This window comes from Trachinotus anak, unplaced genomic scaffold (genome assembly GCF_046630095.1).
Source record: "Trachinotus anak isolate AG129_WGS33_773 ecotype Australia unplaced genomic scaffold, CSIRO_AGI_Tana_v1 ptg000040l, whole genome shotgun sequence".
In the NCBI taxonomy this organism is placed as follows: Eukaryota; Metazoa; Chordata; class Actinopteri; order Carangiformes; family Carangidae; genus Trachinotus; species Trachinotus anak.
The window spans coordinates 500,340-527,707 of NW_027273891.1; the positions used below are offsets into that span (position 1 = coordinate 500,340).

Genomic DNA, 27,368 nt, shown 5'->3' on the forward strand with positions numbered 1-27,368 from the left:
ATTGTTTATCATTAATGACCGACTGATGACTGACTGTGACTTATGACTGATTGATGACTGAGTGACTGTTGACTGACTGATGGAAACAAAAACAGAGGAGAATACAACTCAACATTTAGTTTGTTGACAGTTTTATTAAAAAATTTGATTTATTTACAGGCAGAAAACTGCAGTTCAGATTCAGGTGATCTCCACCTGGTCATCTTTCATGTTCAGGTGAGTTTCAGGTGAGTTCAGCTGTGTCATGTTCAGGTGAGTGGTGTTGGGGAGATCCTCCTCCACAGACCTCCACACAGACAGTTTTTGATCCAGCGCTGCTCCCACTGCTTCATAGCGTTTGTCTTGTTGGGAGAACGAAGCATCGTCACACAGCCACACCTGAACACACACACACACAAAGATAATTACAACCACAAAATCCTACAACACTATTGTTGGAGAGACAACCTGAAGACCCAGATGTCACACGTAGCTGTGAGGAGCAGTGTGTCGTCGGAACACCTCTAATACGTCCTCTTTCTCGTTCCCTCTTAATTCCCACTGCCCGACTCATTTCCCTCATCTCTCCTATGTGTGTCTCTCACTCACTGACTTGAGTTGCAATCATTGGCTGAGTAGCGTCATGTGACCAGTGCCGCACAGGCTGGAAAACATGCACCAGTTAAAACAGAAACAAATAATTGATCCAGATCTGGATAGAATGATGTCTGGGTCGGTATCTGGACCCAGGTCACCTATTAGTGACTTCAGCCCCACAGCAGGGTGTTCCTCAGGGCTGTGCTCTGGAACCTCACCCCGCTGAGTTATCTCCAACCACATGGTTTTATGAGCACTTTTATCTCTCTATAAACTCTGAGATACACGAACATGAGGAAACATCAGTTATGGAGCGATGATGAGGAGGCTGAACCTTCATTGTATTAACACAGGAAACAAACAGAAACGTCATATCTCCATTGTCTCAGCTTTGATAGGATCTGTTCATGAGCTCTTCTTCTTCTGTGGTGGTTAAATGAGAATAAGCTCACAGAAGCAGAGGAGGAACCAGACAGTTTAAAACTGTCACAGTGACAACTGTTATTAAACACAGTATTGATGTTCTTCACTATGCAGATGATACAGTTGTGTTATTCTGTCAACTGCAGCAGTGTGTTGCTGCTGTCATGACCAAACTGCTTCTGCTCAGTTTCTTATTGTATTTACAGTCTGTTGACGTAATAACAAAATAACTTGTTATCATGTTAGAACCAGAAGTTTGTTTGAACCAGATACACAAAACAGGAACATTTAGTGATACAGGATTAGAGCTAAAAGGACACGGCCGTTCATCAAGGAGTAAATCAACAGATAATTAATCAGCAACTATGTTGAGAATCGATGAATGTGTTGCATGTTCTGATGCTATTTTAATATCTTCACTTTGGTGGACACTAAATTCTTGTTCTAATGACAAGCAATTGTTTTTTTTCCACGGTGGCAGGAAGTCTCAAGGCTTCCTGCAGCTGAACACAGAGCTCAGTGTATTTCATGTGCACATATGAACTGCAGCATAAACCAGATAATAGGAATCAAACAGAAGTTCTCATTACTGGAACCTGAGAGGACACATCACTCGAGACTCGGTTCACAGTTGGTTCAACTTGCGAACCGTCAAAGAACCAGTTTGCTTTTCTACAGACTACAGAGCCACCATAACGCCACGTCATTATATCACTGTATTACATTGTTTCTTTACAACTGTTTTGCTTTGATCTCACGTCCACACTGAAGCTCTGGTTCATCTTCTTCTTTGGATTAGGGACTAGATACTACACTTGCTCTGTCTTTTTTTTTTAAAGATGGCTGTCACAAAGTTTTTCTTCTTGGTCACGATAACCCCACCTCCAGCCTGTGGTGTAAGCAGTTGTTGGTTCTAGACCAGTAAAGGGATGATGCCACCCTCGAACCAGCTGTCCTAGCCGAGAACTGTTTTTTTGGCTCGAAACGTGAAGAACTGGTTCGAGATTAGGTACTAGTTCCAAGAGGCCGTGGTGGAAAAGATCCAGGGAGCAGGTCAGGAACCTTCCTCCTCTCAGTTTCAGGAATCATAAATGTGATTGTTGTGAATTCCCTCATGCTGTCTAAATGGCAGCCCCTGGTGGATCACATAATCACAGCAGTTGTACTTAGCCATTCCCCTGCTTGATGGTAAATTGCAGACAGGTAGCCACTAAATAAGGCCTGCACTCAGTTGCACATCTCTTTGTTCCATCCGATGCCCCTGCCATGTGTTCCTGAGAATGTAAGCACGTTAAGTTTTGTATTCAAGTGTTTTTTCTTTAAATTTGATGCCATAATCAATTATCAATTGAGCTCAGTCCAGCTGGTGATTAATTGATTCGTATTTAGTTTGTATTATTAATTCTGATTATGTATTGTTTGCACTGCAGAAACCATGGTGAAACCTCAGAACCTGAATCCTTGTCAAACGTGTCTTTAATTTGAGAATCTTAGGCGGTCAGCAGAGTTTCTGAACCTGCAGAGAGTAATTTTAAAATAGTGACATCATCCTGCTGTGTCATCACTTCTTGTGGACTCACCTGGTGCAGGCTTTACTCTCCTCAGTGGGGCAGACTCCCATATGAACGCAGCGCAGGTTATCCATCCTCTGAGAGCCAGGACTCCTGACACACACACACACACACACACACACACACACACACACACACAAATCAAATTGATCAGTGGTGAAATGATCATTACCAATCAAAATAAGTCCTACAAGAAGTAACAGAAAGTGACAACAAAAACCTGACCCATGATCAAGATGATCAAGGTTCCTGCAGGTCTGAAAGGGAACAGCACTGACAGTGTATCAACTCAGCAGTGTCCCCAAACAAACTGAGCCTACACAGAGTCCAAGTCCAGGTTGAGGTTCAGGTGTGTGTTACCTGATGAAGACCTCCAGCGGGGCAGTGGTTCCTCCTCCGGGCAGAGACGAAGCTTTTCCAAACTGCAGTCTGAGCGGGTGTTTACCCTGCAGCTTCACAATGACGCCGTCGTTCACTGGGAGCCAGTCCATACTGGGAACCAGCAGCTGACTGGGCAGCAGGCAGCACTCATCTATCAGACTCTCATCGGGGTCCTGGGGGGGTCCGTCGTCCCGAGCTGAGTAACAGCCATCATAACATTACCAGTGTTATATATCACAACTTAAAGACGTCCACTCAAACTGCAGCATATCATATTTAACAGATATGTTAGTGTCAAATTTAAGTGTTAATGCTGCAGATCTCATTGAGAAACAACACTTCCCAATGAAATATCTATAATCTGAGACATGGACCAGTTTCTGTTTAGGATCATTAAGCTTCCCTGATGGTTCAATAAATCCGATCATTTTCCTACAGCAGAGCCAGAGCTTGGTGAGCAGTCTGAACAGCAGCTGCATGCTGTCCTGGTTGTCTGATGTGGCGGTGAAGGTGGGCAGACAGCCGGGCTTCAGCAGACCCCAGATTCTGATCATCACCAACATCTCCCTCAGCATTCCCAGAGATGCCCCATCCCTCATGAAGCCGAACCCAGGCCGGACCATGGAGCCCTGCAGGACACCAAGACATAATGCAGAACCAGTCAGTATAATGCAGAGGTTCAACAGTTTGTAAAACATAAAGCAGATGTTGTGTCTCCTTGTTGTCATTTTTGTCCCTGCTGGGCTGCTGGAGTGGAAAAAAACCTCTGCCTCTTAAATCACCTCACATTTCCCATGTAGGAATTTGGCTCTGATTACCTGCAACATTGACTGTGTTCTATTTAGCTCACCTGGTTGGGCAGGTTGGCCAGCAAGTAGAGAACAAAGTCTCCCACCCACTGGATGAGCTGCTGCAGGGACTGAAGGGGGGGGCCGTCCAACACAAACTCCTCTGTCTTCAAATTGATCATCACCTTATCAATATCTGAGGAAACAATCAGGAATATCTGATCACCACCTGATCAATATTCAATACCTCCTGCCTTCTGTCCTATCAGATGTCTCACCTGTACCTCTTGTCTTCTCACCTGTGTCTGTGTTCTTGGCACAGATCTCGGTCAGGCGGTCACCTGGACTCTTGTCAGGTGTGTTCAGGACATGTGGTCTCAGCAGAGACTTTAAAGTGGAGCTGATGGCCATAAGCAGCAGTTTGGCGTGGAAGTCACAGGCTCGAGCTGCTGTCGCTGTGGAGAGTTTACACAGAGATGCCTTCACGGCCACGATACGAGTCGCCAGAACCTGAAACATATATATGACTCTCTTTTATGAGGTTACAGGTTTACATTTTCTTTTTCAGGGTAGGGGATTAATAATCGTTTTACTTTAAATCCAACATTATTTAGGCACTTAATCAGGATTAAGGTCACTGTGGTAGCAGGTCAGGAAGGGTATTCCAGACGCCCCTTTCCCAAGCAATGGTCTCCAGCTCTTCCTTTGGGATCCTGAGGTGTTTCCTGGCTAAATAAAATATAAAATCTCTCCAATGTGTTCAAGGAGGCATCCTTATCAGATGTCCGAATTACCTCTACTGGCTCCTTTCGATGCAAAGGAGCAATGGCTCGTCTCTGAGGTCCCTCCACATGTCCATGCTCCTCATCCTATCTCTAAGACTGAGCCCAGGCACTGCAGGGGAAATTCATTTCAGTTGTTTGTATCTGTGATCTCATTCTTTTGGTCACTAGCCAAAGCTCATGACCATAGGCGAGGATCGGAACGTAGATTGACTGGTAAGTCAAAAGCTTTGCCTTCCGGTTCAGCTCCCTCTTCACCACAATGGTCAAGTGCAACCTTTGTTTCACTAGTGATGTCACAATCTGATGAACCCAACAGAACCACATCTTCTTCAAATAGCAGCAATAACCCTAACCCTAACCCTTCTAATACACCGGACTGCTGTAACAACCTAATTTCCCTTCGGGGATGAATAAAGTCATCTATCTATTAGTGACAAGGGACAACCATGGCAGAGGCCAAAACCCACTGGAAACATGTGACTTTCTGCCAAGAATGTGGACACAACTTGCTTTGGTTATACAAGGACTGGATGGCCTGCAGTGTTGGCCCTAGAATCCAATTTTCCCACAGCACCCCCCACAAGATCCCCTCAGGCGTCTGTAGGGGCTTTTTCCAAGCCCACAAAGCAGGTGTAGACTGGATGGGAAAACCACAGTGGCCCTTAAAGTAGCCTTGCAAAAGTTAAGAGTTGGTGCACTGATCCACAGCCAGGACGGAATCTGTATTGCTCCTCCTGAATCCGAAGTTCAATAATTGGTCTGAGCCTTCTTTCATGCACTCTGGACCTCTGGTCCCCTTTTATAAAAATCACCACCCTGGTCTGCCAGTCACACAGGCACTGTCTCCAATCTCCATGCAACATTGAAGAAGACAAGCCCAGACAGCCCAACAATGTCAAGAGAATTCAGCATCTCAGGGTGGGTCTCATTCATTCCCTGTGCCTTGCCACCGAGTAGCTTAACTACCTTGGAGACCTCTGCCAAATATAAGAGTAAGGCTCCTCTAGAGTCTTTAAACTTCGCCTCCTCCTAAAAGGATATGTTGGTCAGGTTCAGGAGCTCCTCAAATTGTTCCTTCCACTGCCCAACGATACTGTCAGTCTCCTCCCTTGCTGAAAACAACCTGTGCTAAGCCCTGCTTCCCCTTTCTGAGACCTTGGATGTTTGCCAGGACTTCCTTGAGGTCAACCAAAAGTCCATATCCTTCTCCAACTCCTGTAAACATTCAGGTTTTCGCATCCATGACCAGTGCAGCTGCTGGTACCCATCTGCTCAGAAGATCTCTGGGCCAGCCAGGCCTGAAAAGCCTCCTTCTCAAGTTCAACAACTCTGTCACTACTAGGGTCCACCAGCAGGTTCTTGGTTTGCTGCTATGAAAGGCCCTCCAGCCTGAACTTGCCTGACAGCTGTGTCCGGAATGGAAGCTTTGAAGTCTGCTCACTTGGATTCCATGTCCCCAACCTCCCCAGGAATACATTCAAAGTTTTTCTGGAGACAGGGGCTTCAGCCAGGCGTTCCTAGCTCACCCTTACTACATTTTTGGGTTTACCAGGTCTGTGCAGCCATCTACCCTGCCGTCTGAGCCAACTCACCAGCAGGTGGTGATCAGTTGACAGCTCTGCTCCTATCTTCACCCTTTTGTCCAAGACTGCAGATCTGATGACACAACCACAGAGTCGATCATTGACATTAATCTTAGGCCTAAGGTGATAGTACATTTATTAATCACCTTATGCTTAAACATAGTATCTGTTATGGGCAGTCCATGACTAGCACAGAAGTCCAATAGCAAAACACTACTCAGGTTCAGATCAGGCAGGCCATTCTTCCCAGTCACCCCCCTTCAAGGTTTCTCCATTGTTACCCATCCAAGAAGGCCACATACTCCGAACTGCTGTTACGTGTATAAGCACAAAAAACAGTTAGAGTAGGGGTGTGCAATTTGGCCAGAAGATCATATGACAATCTTTTTGGTTAGAATTCTCTCTAAACGTCCAGTTGCATTGAGGCAACCCCCTTGTTCTCCAGGGAAAATTCCAACACAGCAGCACATAGCCAGGGACTCATGAGTATCCCCACACCCACTGGGCACCTCTCACCCTGGGAAACTCTGGAAAAGGATAGAGGCCAGCTCCTCTCCAGGAGTTGGTACTGCTCCACCTCCCACATCAGCTCTGCCTCATTCAACATCCCTATAGCTAGTCTGTGATGCCAAGGATCTGCACACTCAGGCCCCTGACCCAACCTTCTCCCTGGCTTGCAATGGACCCCAACCTGATGGCTTTCCCTAGTCATGGTGAGGTAACATAGTGCCAAGGAACGCCTTTCATCTGGTTTGAACAAAACTATTGATTCATTAGGTGGTCAACAGAAAATCAATTAACTATTGTAATGGCATCAAGTACTTACTTTCATTTTTCAAATAAAAAAAAAAAAAAAAAACCAAAATATGTTCTGGTTTCTGCTGTTTGCTAGGTATTTTTGTATTGACAGATTTTAGAGACTAAATAAAATCAGAGAAACCATGCCTCCAGCCTTGTCGTCCTCCCAACTTGAGCTATATATAATGTTGGATGTGTTTTGTTCTGATCTGTTCCTGCTATCCTGCCCACCCATTCTGTTGTCCCATGATGCCTTGCTGACCTGCTGCAGTGCCTGGTTCTGCCTCATGTACTCCTCATGCAGTTTCTCCACCAGGTTGTGGACCATGGTGGGCTGAACGTGCAGAAGGACGTCCCACCAGTCATAGCCCGTCACCATGCAGTACTCCAGCAGGAACAGCAGGTGGCGGAGTGTCGTGTTCATCTCCAGCACCTGACCCATAGAGGGCGATACCCGCAGCATGTGGAGCTGAAGACAAGGGTGCAGTGTGGGAATTAAGGCACCGATTTATCCATGACAACTCAGTGTACTATTTAGAAACTGTTATTTCAAGGTTCACATTTTAATGTAGTAAAACAGATCCAGACAGTTCAGCCAGACATTTCTGAACCATGAAGTCTGCTGGGGTGCAAGTAACAGGTGTGTGTCCTCACTTTTCCATGGTTGTCAACTCCAGCCAAAGCCAGTGAGGTCCAGGAGAACTGCAGGGCCTTGAAGTGAAGGGCGGGGCCTCCAGTCCTCTGGCGTTTAATTGCGGACTCATCTCCTGGTCTCTGACCGGAGGAGGAGGAGGAGCCGTAGAAAACCCCCATGGTGTGGAGGGAGAGACGGTGGAGAATCTGAATGCTGCCGTCATGAAATGCCAGAGCCAGACCTAAAAATGACAGGAGAGTGGTGGAGAGAACACGTGATCTTCACTAAATGAACCGCACCAGTTTATGAGTTTCAATTCAATTAAATTCAATTCAATTTTATTTGTATAGCGCCAAATCATAATATACATTATCTCAAGGCACTTTACAGGGTCAGGTCAAGACCTTACTTTGTTAAAGAGAAAAACCCAACAGTTCCCACAAAGAGCAAGTGCTTGGCGACAGGGGGGAGGAAAAACTCCCTTTTAACAGGAAGAAACCTCAAACAGAACTGGGCTCAGGGTGGGCGGCCGTCTGCCGGTTGGGTTTAGGAGGAGATAAAAAAGGGGTGGTGGGGGGAGGAGAGAGGAGAAAAGAGAGAGAGAGAGAGACCAGGAACAGCTGTGTAGGTAATGGTGTTATCAATAATAATGATAGATAACAGTGGTTAATCGTAGTGGTGGATCTGGATCCTGCTGCTCCAGAGGCAGAGAGACCTGCAGAATGAGGACAGAGAGAGGGAGAGAGAGGAGAAGCACAAACTACGGGAGAGAGAAAAAAAGAGAGAGCCCAGTGAATCATGGGAATTCCCCAGCAGTCTAGCTCTATAGCAGCATAACTAAAGGATGGGTCAGGACATACCCGAGCCAGCCCTAACTATAAGCTTTACTAAACAGGACAGTTTGAAGCCTGATCTTAAAGGTAGAGAGGGGGTCTGCCTCCCGAACCCACACTGGGAGCTGGTTCCACAGGAGAGGAGCCTGAGAGCTGAAGGCTCTGCCCCCCATTCTGCTCTTACAAACTCTGGGAACCACAAGTAGACCTGCATTTAGAGAGTGAAGTGTCCTATTTGGAAAATAGGGAACTATAAGCTCTTTAAGGTACGATGGTGCCTGACCATTAATGGCTTTGTAGGTGAGGAGGAGGATTTTAAATTCTATCCTGGATTTTACAGGGAGCCAATGCAGAGAAGCTAACACTGGAGAGATGTGATCTTGTTTCCTAGTTCCTGTCAGTACTTGTGCTGCCGCATTTTGGATCAATTGGAGGCTTTTTACTGAATTTTTGGGACATCCTGACAATAAAGAGTTACAGTAGTCCAGTCTTGAGGTAACAAATGCATGAACTAGTTTTTCAGCATCCTTTAGACACAGAATGGGTCTGATTTTTGCAATATTGCGCAGGTGGAAGAAGGCTGTCCTAGAGACTTGCTTTATATGTGAAGTAAAGGACAAGTCCTGGTCAAAAATGACACCAAGGTTTCTGACTGTAGCACTGGAGGCCAAGGTAATGTCATCCAGAGTCAGTATATTATCACATAGTGTATCTCTGAGGTGTTTTGGGCCAATTACAATAACTTCAGTTTTGTCTGAATTTAAGAGTAAGAAATTACTGGTCATCCAGGTTTTTATGTCCTTAAGACACACCTGAAGCTTGGCTACCTGGTTAGTCTCACCTGGCTTCATGGATAAGTACAGCTGGGTGTCATCTGCGTAACAATGGAAATTTATCTGGTGCCTCCTAATAATGTTTCCTAGAGGACGCATATATAGAGTGAAATGTATTGGTCCTAGCACAGAACCTTGTGGAACTCCATGAATGACTTTAGTGTTGATAGAAGAGTCATTATTAACATGAACAAACTGGAGTCTATCTGACAAATATAACTTAAACCAGCTTAGTGCGGTTCCTTTGATGCCGACCATATGCTCTAGTCTCTGTAATAGAATCTTATGATCGATGGTGTCAAATGCAGCACTATGATCTAGTAGGACAAGTATATTGACAAGTCCATTGTCTGAGGCTATGAGGAGATCATTGGTAACCTTAACCAGAGCTGTTTCTGTGCTATGATGGACACTAAAACCTGACTGAAAATCTTCAAACAAACCATTTCTGTGCAAATAATCACATAACTGGTTTGCAACGACCTTCTCAAGGATTTTGGAAATAAAGGGGAGGTTGGATATAGGTCTATAATTGGCTCAAACATCTGGATCAAGAGTAGGCTTTTTAAGTAGAGGTTTAATTACTGCAACTTTAAAAGCTTGCAGTACATAACCAGTTGATAAAGATAAGTTAATCAGACTTGATATAGAGGTGTTGATTAAAGGAAAACTTCTTTGAACAGCCTTGTTGGAACGGGGTCTAGAAGACAAGTCGATGGTTTAGATGAAGAAACTGTTGAAGCGAGCTCAGAGAGATGTACAGGAGAGAAACAGTCAAAATATAAACCAGTTACAGTGGACTCTGAGGCTGCTGAACTAGACAGTACATCTGAGCCAGCTGTGGGGAGGAGATGGTGAATTTTTTCTCTAACAGAGACAATTTTATTTGTAAAGAAGCTCATAAAGTCATTACAACTGAGGGCTAAAGGTATAGATGGATCAACAGAGCTGTAGCTGTCTGTCAGCCTGGCTACAGTGCTGAACAGTAGTCACAACTGAAAGTGCAGTTAATCAGCACTGAGGTGGTCTGAAGTGTCCAGTCCTGACTTTGGCAACTGGATGAAAAGTGAGGGGGGCATGTCCCCCAGTCACTGGTGAAAATACCTGCCTTACCTTTCAGACGTAATTTTGATCTTATCTTATTCTCCCCAACATCAGAGAATATTTTCCTCTTGTAATGAGGTCTGAAAAGTGGGCATAGTTTGTAGCTTTAATGATGCTAGGCTAATGAGTGTTTTCAGTTATGGTGAGTCTTCCTTAGTCTCTATTAAAAATGTTTGTTTATTCCAGTTTGACATGTAAGATTTTGTTTTAAATAAATTCATAATGAGTGAAAGCACATTCACAGTCACTGAAATGAACCAGGGAGAAAATGTGTCAGACCGGGACAGAGACTGAAGACTGATCTGGGTTTATGGATGAATGTATTTCAAGTTTCACTCCAGTGATCTTGACTCTCTTTTCCTTAGATTAATTATAAACAGGACAAGTGTCAGAGGGCGGTGGTCTTATGATCAGGGTCCAGATCTAAATTCCGGACAATATGGGAATACACCACAAACATTCAAACTGAAGATGGTGCGGTGGATCAGGGGTTTGAATCCACCAGGCATCTGGTTTCTTGCTGTGCGGTTACATATCACCTGCACAGGTGATACAGGTAGGGTTCTCCTCACCGAGTCCCGGGCAGAACTTGGTGTCTGACGCCACCTTCAGGTCAGTATTGGAGATGGAGATTGGCAGTTTGGGCAAAGCGACGGCCGACACTCGCTCCAGATCATTGGTGGTGGTCAGGATCCTCCATTTCAGGATGGTGGGCTGCTTCTCCCCCACTGTACAGAAACACATCAAACATCAGCAGAGCAGTCAGACCAGTTGAACCACCTGCACCAGTTTGTGTTTGTTTCTTACCAACTGGTGAGCGGTGCTGGAAGATGTTGTTGACAGGAAGTCCCTCCTTCCTCAGAGACCAACATTCCACAATGCTGCCGCTCTGATTGGACGCACACAGGAGAACCTGTAGAACACACACATAGAAACAATTATCAGTTCTGCAGGGTTCTCCAGCTGCTGAAGGTTCTGTGTGACAGGTCCATGTCTGCTCTGTTCTTTGTGTTCTACTGATGTAAGATACCTGGTTATACTGGTTACCTGTTCAGAGTTCTCCCTGGTGAGGAACTTGAGGTGGGTCACAGCCGGATACTTTTCTCTCCTCAGAGGGTCGGTGGTGCAGCGCAGGAACAGCGACGGTAACAGTTCAGTGTCAATTCGACACTTCTCGCTCACCACGCTCACCACCACCTAAATACATATGTAAACATTTAAGTAGCTTATTACATTTATTCGATCCTGATGATGAAACAGATGAAGATTAGCGTTCCCCGTGATAATCCTTCTTTTCGTGGGGATGTTCTGGTTCTGACCTTGTAGAACTGGACCGGAGATGAGCTGCTGCCGTCGGTCGCTGCCACCACAATGTTCCCTCCTCCAGTGAAGGCGATGTCAGCTAGTGCCACCCGTCCTCTTAGCCGGCACAGACTCTCGCTGGCTGTCAGCAGAGCGCCGCCCGGCTTCAGCAGTGACACCGTGACCAAACCACTCACCGTCACCGCCAACCAGCCCTCCATTGGCTTTCCACCAAACAGAGTCAGAGATGGAGAGAACTTCACGCGAGAGAACTTCTCACCAAAGTTTGTAGAACCTGACTGTACCCAGAGGAGACAAGGACACATGATGTATGTGTTTACTTACTGAAATTAGGGTACAGTTGAATGTATGAACTATACTGTTGTGAAACATAGCTGTCGTCTTATACATGTGCCTACCTTACCAATTTAGAGTCCAACCTATGACTTGACATGCAGTTGTCAGACACATACTTAAGCCATTTACTTCCATATTTTCCACATATGTATAAATCAGGGGGTCTTACCATCTCGACGTGCAGGGCCAGTTTGACTCCGTTGTGAAGCCAACTCAGAGCTACGATTGGATCTCCATCCAGAGAGCTGGAGAGGACGCTCTCCCAGCTGTTCACCAGATGATCCGACATTGACCAGCATTTAATCTGACCGTCACCGTCTGCAGACAGCAGTCTTGAACCTCCACACACACACACACACACACACCCATCAACAAATACACAAACACATGTATAACACACTGAAGTCACTTATGTGAATCCAGATCAGTGAAAACCTCACCTGATTGGTCCCACTCCAGACAGGAAATGACCTCAGTGTGTCCAGAATTGATGGAGTAAACATCCCAAGGGTGTTCAGTGTCAATGATGTGAATCATGTGACTGACATCTACAACACACACACACACACACACACACACACACACACACACGTGCGATTACACTCAGGAGTCAGTTGATGACTTTAAAATCCAAAACCTAAGCCACATTTTTAAGTAAAATGACAAAATGGTTAGTGGGTGTGTCTGTGCTGCAGGTGTGTGTTTGGAGGGGGGCACGCAGGGGCAGGCTGCAGGTGTGTCTGTGTGGCCTGTCAGTACCTTTGTCGTCGTCATCGTTCTTCAGGTCTGTGGTGAAGGCCACCAGGTTCCTGCAGGACCAGGAGCAGACCAGAGGGATGGAGGGACAGTGAGTACTCTTCGGGCGTTTCTCCCACTCACAGACATACGCCAACTCCATGATTCAGGCACAGAAGAAGAAGAAGAAGCTGGGTGGCCAGCAGGACGCCTCACCTGGAGACAGTGAGTGTAACACCAACTAAGACTGGAAACTTAAAAGGATGGGGTGAGGCAGTGGTGAGGCGGGTGTTGAGCCGAACCAACTCATGTAGAGCTGCCTTTAGACGGAACTCCTGGTTATGTTCAGTGTGCTCGCCATGAGTGGTCAGTGGCGCGAACACGGCTGCGAGGCAACGGCAACATGGACGCCAACAGACTTCTCGTTTTTCTCTTGTAATTCGTCGCTTCTTTCCACGAAATATTGACTTACTTCGTATTCAAACTCCGTGTGGAGCAGCAAGAAACGACAAGAGTGACCAATTTTTGTAAATTTCGTCCCCAAGAGGGGGACGTCCATCTTAAACAAAAGGTTTTACTCGGCTTTTGTTCCACTTCTACTGCGAACGCGCTTTAAAAAAAACTCTACATGTACGAAAATTTCTCTTAAGCAGTTTGAACTGAGCGTCTCTGTGTTGAATCTATTCACCACCATTTTTCTGTAAAAAGAAAAGCAGCTCTGTGCAGAGAGTGTGAGCCGATTGTAACCAGAGTTCAGTCAGATTACAGCTCTGTTAGTGGCTGGTAATTAATAGTAGTTAGTTAGTAGTTTCTTAGCACTAAACCGTTAAAATGCAGAATTCAGTTAGCCTACTAAAGTTAGCTTACCTTACTTGGATTCAGCTCCTCTGACGCTGATATAAATGATAATAAATCAATTCTTTACAAACGGTAAATTGACCTTTAGGGTAAAAATTCAAAATAAAACGGTGGAGTCACTTCAAGCAGTTTAACGGGATATTTAACGTGACAATAATCAAACAAACAAACACACAGATACCGTTCATTGAGTATCAGGACCCACCACTCACACAGCTGTCTCTATATCTGCCTGTCTGTAAAACATTTTAGAAACATGTAAAACGTTTGCTCAGACAGCGGCTGATCAAACTCTAATGTTTCATATGACCTGTTTCCTCTACAGACTTTTCTGACGGCGATAAACTGTATTTTGTGTTTAGCTGAGAAGGCGCCGCGGGCAGCCTTATTATTTTGTAGTTTTTACCGCTGAGTAAAGTCTTCAAGGCGCATCACTGCAGGTCTGAAATTAAATTTAAATAACATGTTGATTTTGCTGAATTCGTTTCTCTCCAGTGTTTAGTGAGCCTGGGTGCGGACCGAGTGCAGCACCTTGTGAGGCTGGTTAACCCCTCAGGAGGATCTGTTCTCTAACTCATCCTAGAGACAGGGTTAGGGTTAGGTAGATGTCAGAAGTGCCTCACTTGTAGGAACACCAGAAAACAAACAGCTGACCTACACTATACATAGGTATACAGAGGTTTCCAAAAGCTTAATTTTACATTGTTGGTTGGTTAGCAGCAGGTTAGGTAACCCTAACCCTAACCCTAACCCAAACCTGGCAGACGAAACCCGGGGAAAAGACAGTGCACCTAAAGGACCCGTATTTCCGGTGTAGTCGTAGAACCGTCTCATAACAGCAGTCTCCTGTTAGCTTCTGTTAGCCTCTGTTAGCTCTGTCAGTTCGTCTTTAACATCCAGAATAACCTTTCTGAGTCTGAGTCTGACTCTGAGCCGGATCAAACTTAAATGAGTCCACTCACAGTCCGGGACCTGCTAGCTGCTAGCCTCCGTTAACAGCGTCTTCAGAGCCAGCTAACAGTGCTAACACCTAGCTGTGTCGTTTCAGAGTCTGTTTGTTTGTTGTGATGAAAACACCGAGAATGAGACGTTAGCATGGACACACACCTGCGGACTCAGTAACAGGTGAGGCAGCTATCTGCTAATGTGAGCTCCTGTGAGGCTGGTATGAAGACTAGTTAAAGCTGGTGTTGATGTGAGGTGTCCGCAGCAGGATGTTTACCTGCTGGACCAGGGCAGAAAACAGGCCTCAAGACAACCAGGACCATCTCAGTCCACCGGCCTGGACCCATGAATACACAGGAAAGTCCTGAATGTGCGTTTAAAAAAAAAGGTTTTTCTTTCTGGCATTACACCAGAGTCATCAGAAGACAGATTTCTGTGCTTCTGTGAGGACATTATAAAGAGTAGCTCAGGATTATTTTCATTTCATTAATGATTTAATCTGATCTTCTCTCAGTCTCTCTCTGCTCTTCATCCCCCAATTTAAATCACTGTGACAGCAGAGATGTTCAATCACAGAAAAAAAAGCCACCTTTAGTCGTCTCCTCAGAGGAAACCTGCAGATGTTTTGTAGTCCACTATTGTTTCAGTCATTTTAAAGCAGGATGCTAAAACATTTTCTGTCTCAGAGGAGAAGATTTTTCTATCACAGTGAACTGGAGCTCTGAGACTGTTGTGTCTCTCTGAAGGGACCCTCAGGAAAAATATACACTAATCAATGAACTGAGAAGATAATGGTCAGATCAGTAATTCATAGAAATAATTTAGCTGATCCTGTAGTTCACGGACTGAGTGGAGTTGTTGGGAGACAATTATATAAACCCACCTTGTTCACTGCACACAGGAGCAGTAATAACCTGGCAGCCCACTGATGCTCACAGGTGTAGACATGTGAGATCTTTTTCTATGAGTGACCCTCACTAACAGAGGGCCCCTCCTACACAGGAGTGGCCGCTATTGTCTTCTTCATTAATTTTTTCCTGTTTCCTGGCCTGCAACAGAGACTGACTGAGGCTTGGTACTCGTTTTACTTGATAAGATCTGAAAGTAAAGTTGACTCACTGCTTTGAAGTAAGGTTGTATATTTATTTTTATTGGCTCCTGAGTCTGTTAGAGAATTTCAGCTGAAAGAATCAGATAAAACTGTCATACAGGCCATAGGAAGACACCTGAACAGCACATTCATTTAATGTATGTCCTCCTGTGTTTGGAAGCTGCAGCTGTTTCAGTATGGATCAGAAACTGGAACGATCAATTGACTAATTGATAATCAAGTTGTAGATTGATTTTCTCTCAGTTGACCAATCAATTAAATCGTTGCAGTTCTGAATTAGTCACCGTGGTGTGTATCCTGTATCCTGTTTTTAATCTGAGGCAAAACTATAACTGATCACATTTCAGTTATTGATCAGATAAAATAAAGGTTCATTCATTCTCTGTCCAACAGTTTCAGGTCCTGTGAAGCTCAGTCCACCATCAGACCCCTCAGACTGAACCAGACTCTGCAGAGACCATCATCTGATCTGAGGTCAGAGTTTGACCTTGACTCTGAAGACTGCTGCTGGCAGCCATGCTTACCTAGACTAAGCCAGGACCTGTGAGTTTGTGCAGTGTAAGCAGAGTAATCCAGATCAAGAGACCATGTCTGAGAACCAGGCCGCCAACAACAACAACAACGTCCCTGTCAACAACAACAACAACAACATGGGACCCAACAGGATCCGAAACCCCAATATGAACCAGAACCCCCTCATCAATGTCCGAGACCGCCTCTTCCACGCCCTCTTCTTCAAGATGGCTGTCACGTACGCCCGACTGTTCCCTCCGTCCTTCAGGAGAGTCTTCGAGTTCTTCGTCCTGCTTAAGGTGAGTTTCTGTCAGGACTGTGGAACCGAACAACTTTCAACTGCTGGTATCTCCCAGCCACTGCTGGGTCCTCCAAAGTTCAGTCAGAACCCAGTCCATGTGTCATACCACTGTGTCCAAGCTTTAACACAGCAGGGCCTCCGTTATCACACTGATGACAGTCCAAACACTACGGTAAAAATAAAAGTCCTTTTCCTCAAAAACTTTAGAATAAAAGCTTTTCATATAGAGTAGATCCTCCATGACTGAAACAGAGCTGAGCACAGCCATGTTTTCTTTCTGAGCACAGTGATGATCATAATGATGATGATGATGATGATGATGATGAACAGATAAGTTTCAGTTGTTTATTTGCATCTGAACATTTGATTGGATGTTACATCACTTTTTTCATCAGGCTGAAAACAAACAAGAATAAATCTTGTAAATTAAATCAGACACTGATTTAATTTACAGTCATTTATAGAGATGAAATGAGTTGATCATCAATAAAAATCATCAGTTATTAGATTTTTAGTTTTAGTTTTCAGTCATTTTTGAAGCAAACAGTGAAACATCATCTTAGATTTCAGATGTGCTGCTTGTCTCTGTCATATATCACCGAAGTGAACATTCAAACATCACGAGACAGAAGATTAAATGATGAATTGATTAATCTGCAGATTGATCAATAAGAAAATGATAGTTAGCTGTAGCTCTAATATCTGAACATCTAACCGTAACCCTAACACCCACAACAACAACAACAACAGAATGTTCCTGTAAATTAAGCAGGTGTGTCTAATCTGTAGGAATGAGGATTAAAATGACAGGATTTTGAATGGAGTCTGATGTAGAGTCCAGTTTGTGTGTTGCACCATCAGATTAACAGGAAAGTGCTGAGTCATGGTAGGAATACCTTTATTCAGGTGAATCAGTCTCACTGCTGCTGACACTGTTTTCAGGACCTTTATTGTGACGTTCAACTGTTTTCTACTGTTAATACTTTCTGAAATTAATTTTTTTTCTTTGAATGAATCGACTCTACAAATCCTGGAAACTTTCTCCCTTTGAAACTTTAATTTCAGCTTTAAACAGGTCACAGGTTGTATTAAACTGTACTCAGCTGTGTAATCTGTGTAAGATGTGTAGTTCTTGATGTACCACAGTTTATTTTTTTATAATGGTTGTGTCTAACGAGGCTGAGTACAGCTGTTGCTTCAGTTTTTGTTAGAGACGTCTCCCTCTGACACGTCGCTCCTTTTTCACACCATCTACACTAATGACACGTTTGTCAGCTCACACTGACAGATTTCAGCGTCTCGTTCGAAGGTTCCTCACTCCTGCTGTTTTCAAACTCGTTAACACAGAGCTCATTCTGATTGGTGGTTTACCTTTGGTGGAAGACACCTTTAGTAGTCTTTACCTACACACACACACACACACACACACACGCTGTAATTACACAGACTTATATTCATTTCGTGTCCTCAACCGACGTCCCATGGGACCACAGCTCTTGTACTGGTCCAGCTGGTTCGAGTTCACTGGTCTGAAATAGATGACAGTAATAACTCCTCCCTGCTCCTCCTCAGGCGCTCTTTGTCCTCTTCATCCTCGCCTACATCCACATTGCCTTCTCTCGCTCGCCCATCAACTGTCTGGAGGTGGTGAGGGAGCGCTGGCCTCGGGATGGCATCCTGCGGGTGGAGATCCAGAGGAACTCCAGCCGAGTCCCAGTCTTCCTGCAGTACTATGACTCGGCGGGCCTCCAGGAGGAGCTGGAGGCTGAGGAGGGAGGAGGAGGAGGAGGACGAGTCGGGCTCAGTCTGGCAGCGCTGCAGGAGGAAGAGGAGGAGGAAGAGGAGATGACTCTGGAAATGTTTGACAACAGCTCAGTGCAGGTGAGCAGAGTCTCAGGTTCAGTTCTCTCCAGGACTGGAGCCTGGTCCTGGGTTTGTCTATTAGTAATCTCCCAGTGGAGTCTGGTCCTACTGGAGTCTGGTCCCAGTGTAGTCTGGTGGTCTAAATGTCCCTAAATGTAAATGGAAGAAGAGTTCAATTCAGAGACCAGGACCTCCTGGATCAGGAGTCGGATTATGTCAGATCCACGTTTAGGTCAATATAAGAATCAGTCTTAGTATCAACAGAGGATCACTATTAAAGGTCTGATCAGGGTCCAGCCAGAAAACCCGGATAGGGAACGTGGACTGGACTGATTTCTGTGATACAGCAGTGAGGTGCCACACTACTCTGCCCCAACAGCAGGACCAGGACCTGAGCTGGACCTGTTCTCACCTGTCTGTCTGTGTTCTGCTGCAGTTTGAGCTGGACATCGAGCCGCGACTGAAACCCTCTCTGGTAGGAGGAGCAGCAGGAGGAGAAGGAGCAGGAGGAGGAGTGAACGACAGCCAGGACGTCTCCTTCGCCCAAACCACTAAAGGTATGAAGCCACTGAAGGACTCAGTATCTGAGCTGGAGATGATGACCAGAGCAGGTAAACCTCCTCCTTCTTCTCCTCCTCACCCCCCTCCCCCTTCTTCATTATTAAAAAAAAATCCTTATTACTATTATCATCTCTGTGTTCAAACAGAAAACATTGCCATACTCAGCTGTGCTCTATATAAAAAGCTTTTATTCTGACCTTTTCAGTGTGGCCTCAGGAGGAGTACATTGTGGAGTACTCTCTGGAGTATGGCTTCCTCCGTCTGTCGCAGACCACCAGGCAGAGGCTCAACATCCCCGTCATGGTCGTCACTCTGGGTCAGCACCACCACACCTACCTCACAGTTACAGGACTTTCATCTGAAACACCTGCCTCAAAGTCACATGACTGATGTCTCTGTTTAGATCCCATGAAGGACGAGTGTTTCGGTGACGGATTCAGTCGTTTTCTGCTTGATGAGTTTCTGGGCTATGACGACATCCTGATGTCCAGTGTGAAGGCGCTCGCTGAGAACGAGGAGAACAAAGGTAGAGAGAGAGAGAGAGAGAGAGAGAGAGAGCAGCAGCAGCAGCAGCAGCAATTACTAAAGATGATGATTACTAATTGTGTCGGATCTGGATCCTGTAGCTCAGAGGTCAGAGATGGAGGTTCCTCTAATCCCTCTGACTCAGACTGCAGAACCTGAGTTCCTCTAATCCTGATCACAGAACCAGGTTTCTGGTTAAGCAGGTGTTGGATAAATCAGATTACTGTAATGAGCTGACAGTAACCCTGATGATGTCTCTGTGTGGTTCTCTGAAGGGTTCCTGAGGAATGTGGTTTCTGGAGAACATTACCGCTTCGTCAGCATGTGGATGGCCAGAACGTCCTACCTGGCTGCCTTCGTCATCATGGTCATATTCGTAAGTCAGCAAGTCAGAGCCTGGTCTGACAGTTTCCACCATCTTATAAATGCTCAGTGTAGTGTGGACTTATGTTTCTTCTTCTTCTTCTTCTTCTTCTTCTTCTTCTTCTTCTTCTTCTTCTTCTTCTTCTTCTTCTTCTTCTTATTATTATTATTATTATTATTATTATTATTATTATTATTATTATTTCAGAGCTGATGTTTGATGTTTTGTGGTTTTCAGACTCTGTCTGTGTCCATGCTGCTCAGATACTCTCACCACCAGATCTTCGTCTTCATTGGTTGGTCTCGTCTGAACATCCACTTGTGAATTTCTCCACTGTTGGACTAATAAAAGCTATCTTATCTGCAAAGTCCCGACCAGTATAATGTAACCCAGTCTAGACCAGTATAATGTAACCCAGTCCAGACCCGTATAATGTAACCCAGTCTAGACCAGTATAATGTAACCCAGTCCAGACCAGTATAATGTAACCCAGTCCAGACCAGTATAATGTAACCCAGTCTAGACCAGTATAATGTAACCCAGTCCAGACCAGTATAATGTAACCCAGTCTAGAGTTTCTGGTCTCAGTCCTGAACACAGAGGTTTAGATTTAGATCCAGATCAGACTCTTAAAACTTGCCCTCTTATTTGGAGGATCAACTTGGTGTTGATCTGGTTTCTGTCTGTCCCCCTTAGTGGATCTGCTTCAGATGTTGGAGATGAACATGACCATCGCCTTCCCAGCAGCCCCTCTGCTCACGGTCATCCTGGCCCTCGTCGGTAAGTTCACATACCAGAGACTGGCTCCAAATGTTTACATGGTTAGGATCTGAGTCTGGATCAGTTCTTGAGTAGAATTCACTTTAAATTAAGACACGTCTCAGGTCTCAGGTCCCAGTTCACAGTCCAGTCCTGAGTCAAGACAAGACCAGGTCCACGTCAAGTCTTTTAGCTAACGGCATTCAGGATCGCCGCTTTATGCGGTAGATGAAAAGATTCATTCATTCATCCATCCATCCATTCATACATTCATTCATTCATTCATTCATCCATCCATCCATTCAGTCAGCCATCCATTCATTCATTCATTCTTCCATCCATCCATCCATCCATTCATTCATTCATCCATCCATCCATTCATCCATCCATCCATTCATTCATTCATCTATCCATTCATCCATCCTAACTCCAGGATAACACTGAGATAAGTTCGTTCTGGTTGTTTACATCAGATGTTTTCAAACCTCGAGTTTCACAGTTAAAATCTGGAGCAAAGACACCTGTGTTGACCTGATGTCACTTCCTGTCATCAGGTATGGAGGCCATCATGTCGGAGTTCTTCAATGACACGACCACAGCCTTCTACATCATCCTCATCGTCTGGCTGGCCGATCAGTACGATGCCATCTGCTGCCACACCAACACCAGCAAACGCCACTGGCTGAGGTGACTCACATGACCATCGCTGGCTCACACCACGATGAAATGATCCCTATGAACTTTAATTAATCCTTAACGAGCAGACCAGACCCTGAGTCTGAATCAGACAGATCATGTCCTTTAATTTGAAAATCTACAGCCTTTAATTCAAAAAGCTGAATGAACAAATGCTTACCAGGTTAGCAGGTTAATTAATAATTTAATTCATTCCTTCAGGATAAATCACATTGTTAACTCTGAGTTAATGAGGATTCGTTGTGTTTCCAGGTTCTTCTATCTGTACCACTTCGCCTTTTACGCCTATCACTACCGCTTCAACGGTCAGTACAGCAGCCTGGCCCTGGTCACCTCCTGGCTCTTCATCCAGGTCAGAACCAACATCATCATCGTCAAACCCTGGTTTTATTTCAAAATAAGAGCTCTGGTATCTCAAAGAGAAGACAAACAAATCTGTGATCAAAGAACCAATAATCTGGATCATTACAGCCTGATATCCTGGATCAGGGTCTGACTGGTGGAGTTAAACCTGAAATGGTTGAACCAGTAAAAACTTATAGACCGGTTCAGACCAGCAGGTTTAATTATTCAAATGAATTTTTAACAACATAATTCATATTTATAATGAATAAACCAAATAATTTAGTGAACTTCATAATTTATATTACTCAGAAGGATCAGAGTCAGAAATAAACTGTTCAACTGTAGTACTGTGTAGTACAACAACCTGCTGTATACAGGTGTGTGCAGGTGTATGGCTTGTCACTAACAACCTGCCTCTCCCCCTCCAGCACTCCATGATCTACTTCTTCCACCACTACGAGCTTCCTGCGATCCTACAGCAGATCAGGATCCAGGAGATGCTGCTGCAGAACCAGCAGGCAGGTCAGGCCAACCAGACAGCGCTGCAGGACAACCTGAATAACAACAACGCTGCCGCTGCTGCTGCCGCCGCTGTAGGACCAAGACCTGCCAGCACCACCCAACCAGGACCCACCAACACCTCCCAGCCTCAGACCGAACCCCAGCCCTCCTCCTCATCTTCTCCAGCAACAGGAGGTGGAGGGGAGGTGAGGTCGGAGCTGAACTGGGTCGCTCAGACGGCCGCAATCATCACTGAAGCTTTGTCCTCCTCTGCGCAGCACCCCTCTGTTGACTCCATTGAGCACCACCCCGTCAGCGGAGGAGGTGCAGCTGGAGGTCAGGGGTCAGCAGGAGCTGGAGAAATAAGCGTGGTGGCAGAGTTCTGGATGGGAGGAGGTAGAGGAGCAGGAGGAGGAGATCCAAATGTTGTTTCAGTAGAAATAAAAACCACAGCAGGAGGAACCGACCCTCCACCCAGCCATCCAATCAGAGGGCTGCAGGCAGAGGTGGGGCCCTTGGAGGCAGGGCCCCCGGAGGCGGGGTCCGTGGGTGCAGAGCCCCCACAGACAGACTGCCCCCCCTCACAAAGTCCAGGCACAAACTGGGACTGCAGACCACCACAGCAGCAGCAGACCTCCTCACAGACCCTGTCCTGAGAGTCCAGGTGTAGTCCTGCTGACATCATCTCACCTGTCTGACACTGTGCCTCAGTCTGTCAGCTGATCAGGGTGATAGATTAGTGATTAATTAGTGATCAAGGAGGGGTTTTCCTATGATCCACATCTGACCTCAGATCCGGAACCGAACCTCCAGCTGCAGTCTGACCCAGTCTCATCTTTATTTTTACATTTAAACTAATATCTGATTAATTGATCAGTTCAGTGTTTCCCAGGTCACATGATCAGAGACGGTTTATTATAATAATCTGAAACTGTCTGTGGTTAAACTGGTCATAGAGATGGGGTTTGATTCTGAGTCCAGTTCAGTTTAGTTCAGTCCAGTTCAGTCCAGAAGCTGTGATCAGGTGATGTTTGGTTCTGTAGACCACAGCTGCAGCTATTGATTATTTTCATCATCTAATTAGTCTGTAAATGTTCGTCTTAGTTTGTCACAGTCCAGTGTGGTTATAAATCTACTCTCACATTCAGATTAAAAACAGAAATCTACTATTTCAATTGTTGACATTTAATTTTCTGTTTATCAATCTGGTTAATTGCTCCAGCTGTTGATAAAATGTGGCTTTACTTTGGGACGTAAGCACAATATAAACTAAAATAATAAAGCTGTGCAGACCAGACTCACAGGTCACATGATTCAGGAACAATACACAATGAGCAGCAGTTTGTTTTAACACCACCTGTAAATATGATATAAATATGACTGTAGGGATGTTCTTTGATTTACTCATGTTCAGACTCAAACAGCTCTGACTGTGTCACATGTTCCTCCATCAACATGCTGTAGTTCACTCTGACTCAGTCACACAAATACTCACTACAGCACCAAATGTGGATTAATCTGCTGCTGAAAATAGTCCCAAACAAAGTCACTGTTTCCTCCTGTTTGACAAAAACTACAGTGTTTAGCTGTTTGAGGAAAGGACTGGAAAAATGAAACTATACATTTTTTTAAAGGTTTACGTCTTCAGTAGGAACCAATGAGCTCAGAGCCAAAGGCAGAAAGTGTTGAAAGATGGACTAACACGCTGTTGGTTTGAGTCTTAATTGGTCATTTGATAAGAAAAAAACAATAGAGCTGCAACAGTTATTGACCAACATAAAGGGTGGTTTTTATTAATGATGCCAAACATTTGCTGTTTGCAGTTTCTCCAATGTGAGAAGCTGCTTTTCCTCGTTTTAACAGGATGTAAACTGAATGTTTTTGACTGTTGGTTGAACAAAAGAAGATAATTCATGACACCTTTGGCTCTAAGAAAACATGATAGTCGTTTTTGATTGGTTTCTAATGTTTTTTTTGACCAAGCAATTAATTGATAAAGAAAATAATCGATGGTTGCAGCTCTGAAATATAGAAAAACACCAGATTTATACTTTAAAATCTTCTGAAATTTCTGTGTAAAAATGTTCATGTGTTTGGACACTGCTTGTAAGTCTAGTTTAAAAATGAAACTCATGAAGAATTTGTGAGGTGTTTTTAAAGATGTTCATTCTCTGTAGGAACCAATGTGGAGGAGGAGGGAAGTGAGCGGGAGGCAAACTAACACCTGACTGAACCTTTAAACTGAAATGACACTGAAACTGGTTTGAAAGACACAGGGCAAATCAGCAGAACAGGAATGAGCTTCACTGATTCCCCAGAAAAAGATAAAAACTCATTTTTGTTTAACATGATGATCGTTATTGATCTGTGTTGATCAGCCCTGATTCTGACAGATTGAAGCACAAACGAACTGTTGATTTTTTTTTTTTTTTGTTTCCATCTGCTTTTATTTTGAAGAAAAAGACTATTTTAGAACAGGAAGTTTGTTTTGAAGCATCTTGGTGAATCAGGACTTCCTGTCAGAATGGATGCCTTATCAATAATCCTCAGACTGTCTGTAGATGCTTCAGAGATGTCAGCAGCGAATCAAGCTGATTGGTTGTGCAGTATGCCAGCTGTGTCACACCTTAGGCTGCACCTCCTGGTAAGGGCCATGACCTGTGTTCCCAGAATGTATCTCAGCGACCGAGTCCTCAGAACTCATCGCTGTGACCGAGTCCTCAGAACTCATCTCAGTGACCGAGTCCTCAGAACTCATCTCAGTGACCAAGTCCTCAGAACTCATCGCTGTGACCCAGTCCTCAGAACTCATCGCTGCAAACCAGTCCTCAGAACTCATCTCAGTGACCGAGTCCTCAGAACTCATCGCCGTGACCCAGTCCTCAGAACTCATCGCTGTGACCCAGTCCTCAGAACTCATTGCTGCAAACCAGTCCTCAGAACTTATCTCAGTGACCGAGTCCTCAGAACTCATCGCCGTGACCCAGTCCTCAGAACTCATTGCTATGACCGAGTCCTCAGAACTGTTGCGTAAATGTTTTTTCACTTCAGCTCAGTCTCCCAGGATTAACAGTCTGACTTTATTCCATCGTGGATTGGATTTCTGAGTTTAAATCCCTGAAATCAAACCAGGTCTCCAGGTTAAACTGGTCACACTGGGACCAGTTACATGGTCTCTCATTATTGATCCTAGATCAGTCAGTAAAATCTGATCACTAATGAGTCACCTGTGGTGAACTGTGGACGGACAGAGTGCCGCCTCAACAAACACTTTATGTAGCCTGTTGTGAGGGAGGCGGAGCCTGAGGTGTGACTCAGCATCAGACACAGAAACTGAACCAAACCTTTGTGGGAGTTTTTCTTCTTTGTGCCTCTGCTGGATGACTGTAGCTCTTTAGTTGATCTGAAGCCTGAAACTCATCAGTGTATTTAACTGTCCAGTAAAACAGTAAAACTGTGCACAACAGCTGTTTGCACACCTCTGTCTGAATGTCTGAATTATTTCTGATCCTGGTAAACTCACAGTGTGTAACTCCTGCCTCTCTCAATCAAAACTATACCACAAGACAGCATTTGGTGACATCATTAAGCAGTGTAAGATCATGGGAGTTGTAGTCTTCTCCTGGTTTGGATCCTTCAGTGTCAGTGGTTCAGGAGGTTTTTAACTTGTAGAACAGAGGTCTGGTTGATTTAATGAGGAACAGTCACAGATTATAACTTTAAAACAGGATGTTTGACTCAGGTTAAACAGATGAAGATTTATTTCTTCAGGATGAGAAGAAACTGTTGAAACAACAAAGTTGTTTCTTAAACTGAAAATCTTTAAATCATTATCTGTCTTTATTTTGACAGACACAGTGAGAGAGAGAGAGAGAGAGAGGATGACATGCAGCAAAGAGCCACGGGTTGGTCTCGAACCCAGGCCACTGTGGTCAGGCCTAAGCCTTAATGGTACATGTAGACACACAAGTCGACCTGAGACTTGGAGCTGGTGAATAATTATTAATTAATCATCAGGATGAAACCATAGACTGTATATAAAAAGGATGAAACTCAACTTTCAGCTGCAGATTTTAATGATTTATTTTTTTACTTTAAAACATTTTACCATTTTTGTGAAACACTGACAAACTTTAAAAAAGTATGAATGAGAAATTTAATGACTGATAATTATCAATGACTGAATGAATGTTGGTTTGTAGTCTATGAGAGAACAAAGTAACAAATGAGCTTAAACAGAAAACTAAAATACAGATAATGAGTAATATTCAATATGAACTGTAATATCACCTGGTCAGCTCACATTTTATCATGTTACACTTGCCAAAACACCACCAGGCACAAACAAACTTCTTCCTCTTCTGGTATGTTGAATATTTCAGTTCAATAATAATAATTGTTGTTTATTAAATAGCAATGATGTGAAGATGATGAAGGAAACTCTGCTGACACTGCCTTGTTTGTATATAAAAAGGTTTATTACAAAGAAGTCCAGCATCAAATCAAGCACCATGGATTGCTTGAGAGAGGAGTCGAAGCCAATATGAATCTCCTCTGAATAACAGCTCTAACTACTCCGCTTATATGGGTTGGTTGTCTTTGTGAAGCTGAGACAAAACATATGGTCCATAACTAAAAAGGACCTAATTTTCCTAAGACAAAGAGGCACTCATCACCCATGACCTTTTGACCTGGGGCCCCTAACTGAATATACCAAGCCCAGGAAGTCACATACCATACGGAACTTAAGACACTACATAATCATCTGTATTGTCCACAGATGTGGAGATCTGCCTTTGGCTTCACAGGATGGTTTGAAAGTCTGCAAGTTAAAAACTGCTTTTAGAGACCCTGGAACAGATGCTGAAATCCTGCCACCATTATAAATATGTTTCAAATGCAATAGGTGGAGGTCACGGTGATGGGACACAGCTATAAACCATCCTCATACACCTGTACCTGAGCTGGTGGGAGTGAGAGGTCTAGACAAATGGTAATTAAAGCTGTGGTCAAATAGTAAACTGAGAAATAGACACAATCGCCACTTCTCTCTGTAGCCTCAGACTGAGGAGATGTTCAGGTGTTTCCTCAGATCCAGGTCCTCTGGTCTGACTCAAAGTAACATCTGTATCTACAAAACCTGATCAGTTTTCAAAGATAAAGAGCAGTCATGACGGACAGTTGTCTCTGCACCCAGGAAAAATAAAAGCTTTGGTCAGAGACACATTGTACAGACAGTACAGTGGAACAGAGCTGGACAGACCCTGGACTCTTAAAGAAACAAAGCCACAATAAAAACATTCAATTCCTGGAACAGCTCTGG

At 44.4% G+C, this 27,368-nt stretch overlaps 2 protein-coding genes across 5 annotated transcripts; one reads left to right on the top strand and one right to left on the bottom strand.

Moving 5' to 3' along the window:
* Positions 1-114: 114 nt before the first annotated feature.
* Positions 115-12,866, bottom strand: med16 (mediator complex subunit 16). Its single transcript, XM_071472790.1, has 15 exons — positions 12,728-12,866; positions 12,409-12,516; positions 12,138-12,307; positions 11,629-11,910; positions 11,357-11,506; positions 11,117-11,222; positions 10,882-11,037; positions 7,560-7,780; positions 7,168-7,374; positions 4,039-4,249; positions 3,802-3,935; positions 3,388-3,580; positions 2,931-3,147; positions 2,580-2,663; positions 115-378 (listed from the first exon to the last, which is right to left on the bottom strand). The coding sequence occupies exons 1-15, from the start codon at positions 12,864-12,866 to the stop codon at positions 249-251; spliced, it is 2,508 nt and encodes an 835-aa protein (XP_071328891.1). The 3' UTR covers positions 115-248.
* Positions 12,790-25,531, top strand: tmem259 (transmembrane protein 259). 4 transcript variants are annotated; one of them, XM_071472793.1, is made up of 12 exons: positions 12,790-12,928; positions 16,011-16,429; positions 18,004-18,312; positions 18,731-18,905; positions 19,061-19,171; positions 19,259-19,381; positions 19,656-19,756; positions 19,982-20,039; positions 20,441-20,524; positions 21,058-21,190; positions 21,452-21,551; positions 21,973-25,531. In XM_071472793.1, the coding sequence occupies exons 2-12, from the start codon at positions 16,205-16,207 to the stop codon at positions 22,699-22,701; spliced, it is 2,148 nt and encodes a 715-aa protein (XP_071328894.1). In that variant the 5' UTR covers positions 12,790-12,928; positions 16,011-16,204; the 3' UTR covers positions 22,702-25,531. The 4 variants fall into 4 exon arrangements, with proteins under 4 accessions (XP_071328894.1, XP_071328893.1, XP_071328896.1 ...); XM_071472792.1 differs by lacking the exon at positions 12,790-12,928 and adding an exon at positions 14,387-14,686; XM_071472795.1 differs by lacking the exon at positions 12,790-12,928 and adding an exon at positions 14,389-14,686 and having other exon boundaries at positions 18,731-18,851.
* The last annotated feature ends 1,837 nt before the right edge of the window (positions 25,532-27,368 follow it).

Excerpts from the sequence above, each read along its gene's own strand:
- med16 (XM_071472790.1), bottom strand. The coding sequence starts at position 12,866 with ATGGAGTTGGCGTATGTCTGTGAGTGGGAGAAACGCCCGAAGAGTACT. Across the intron at positions 11,223-11,356 it reads CCAGGGAGAACTCTGAACAG|GTTCTCCTGTGTGCGTCCAA; the intron begins GTAACCAGTATA and ends TGTGTTCTACAG. Across the intron at positions 3,148-3,387 it reads CACCAAGCTCTGGCTCTGCT|CTCGGGACGACGGACCCCCC; the intron begins GTAGGAAAATGA and ends GCTGTTACTCAG.
- tmem259 (XM_071472793.1), top strand. The coding sequence starts at position 16,205 with ATGTCTGAGAACCAGGCCGCCAACAACAACAACAACGTCCCTGTCAAC. Across the intron at positions 18,906-19,060 it reads GGAGATGATGACCAGAGCAG|TGTGGCCTCAGGAGGAGTAC; the intron begins GTAAACCTCCTC and ends TGACCTTTTCAG. Across the intron at positions 19,172-19,258 it reads CGTCATGGTCGTCACTCTGG|ATCCCATGAAGGACGAGTGT; the intron begins GTCAGCACCACC and ends GTCTCTGTTTAG.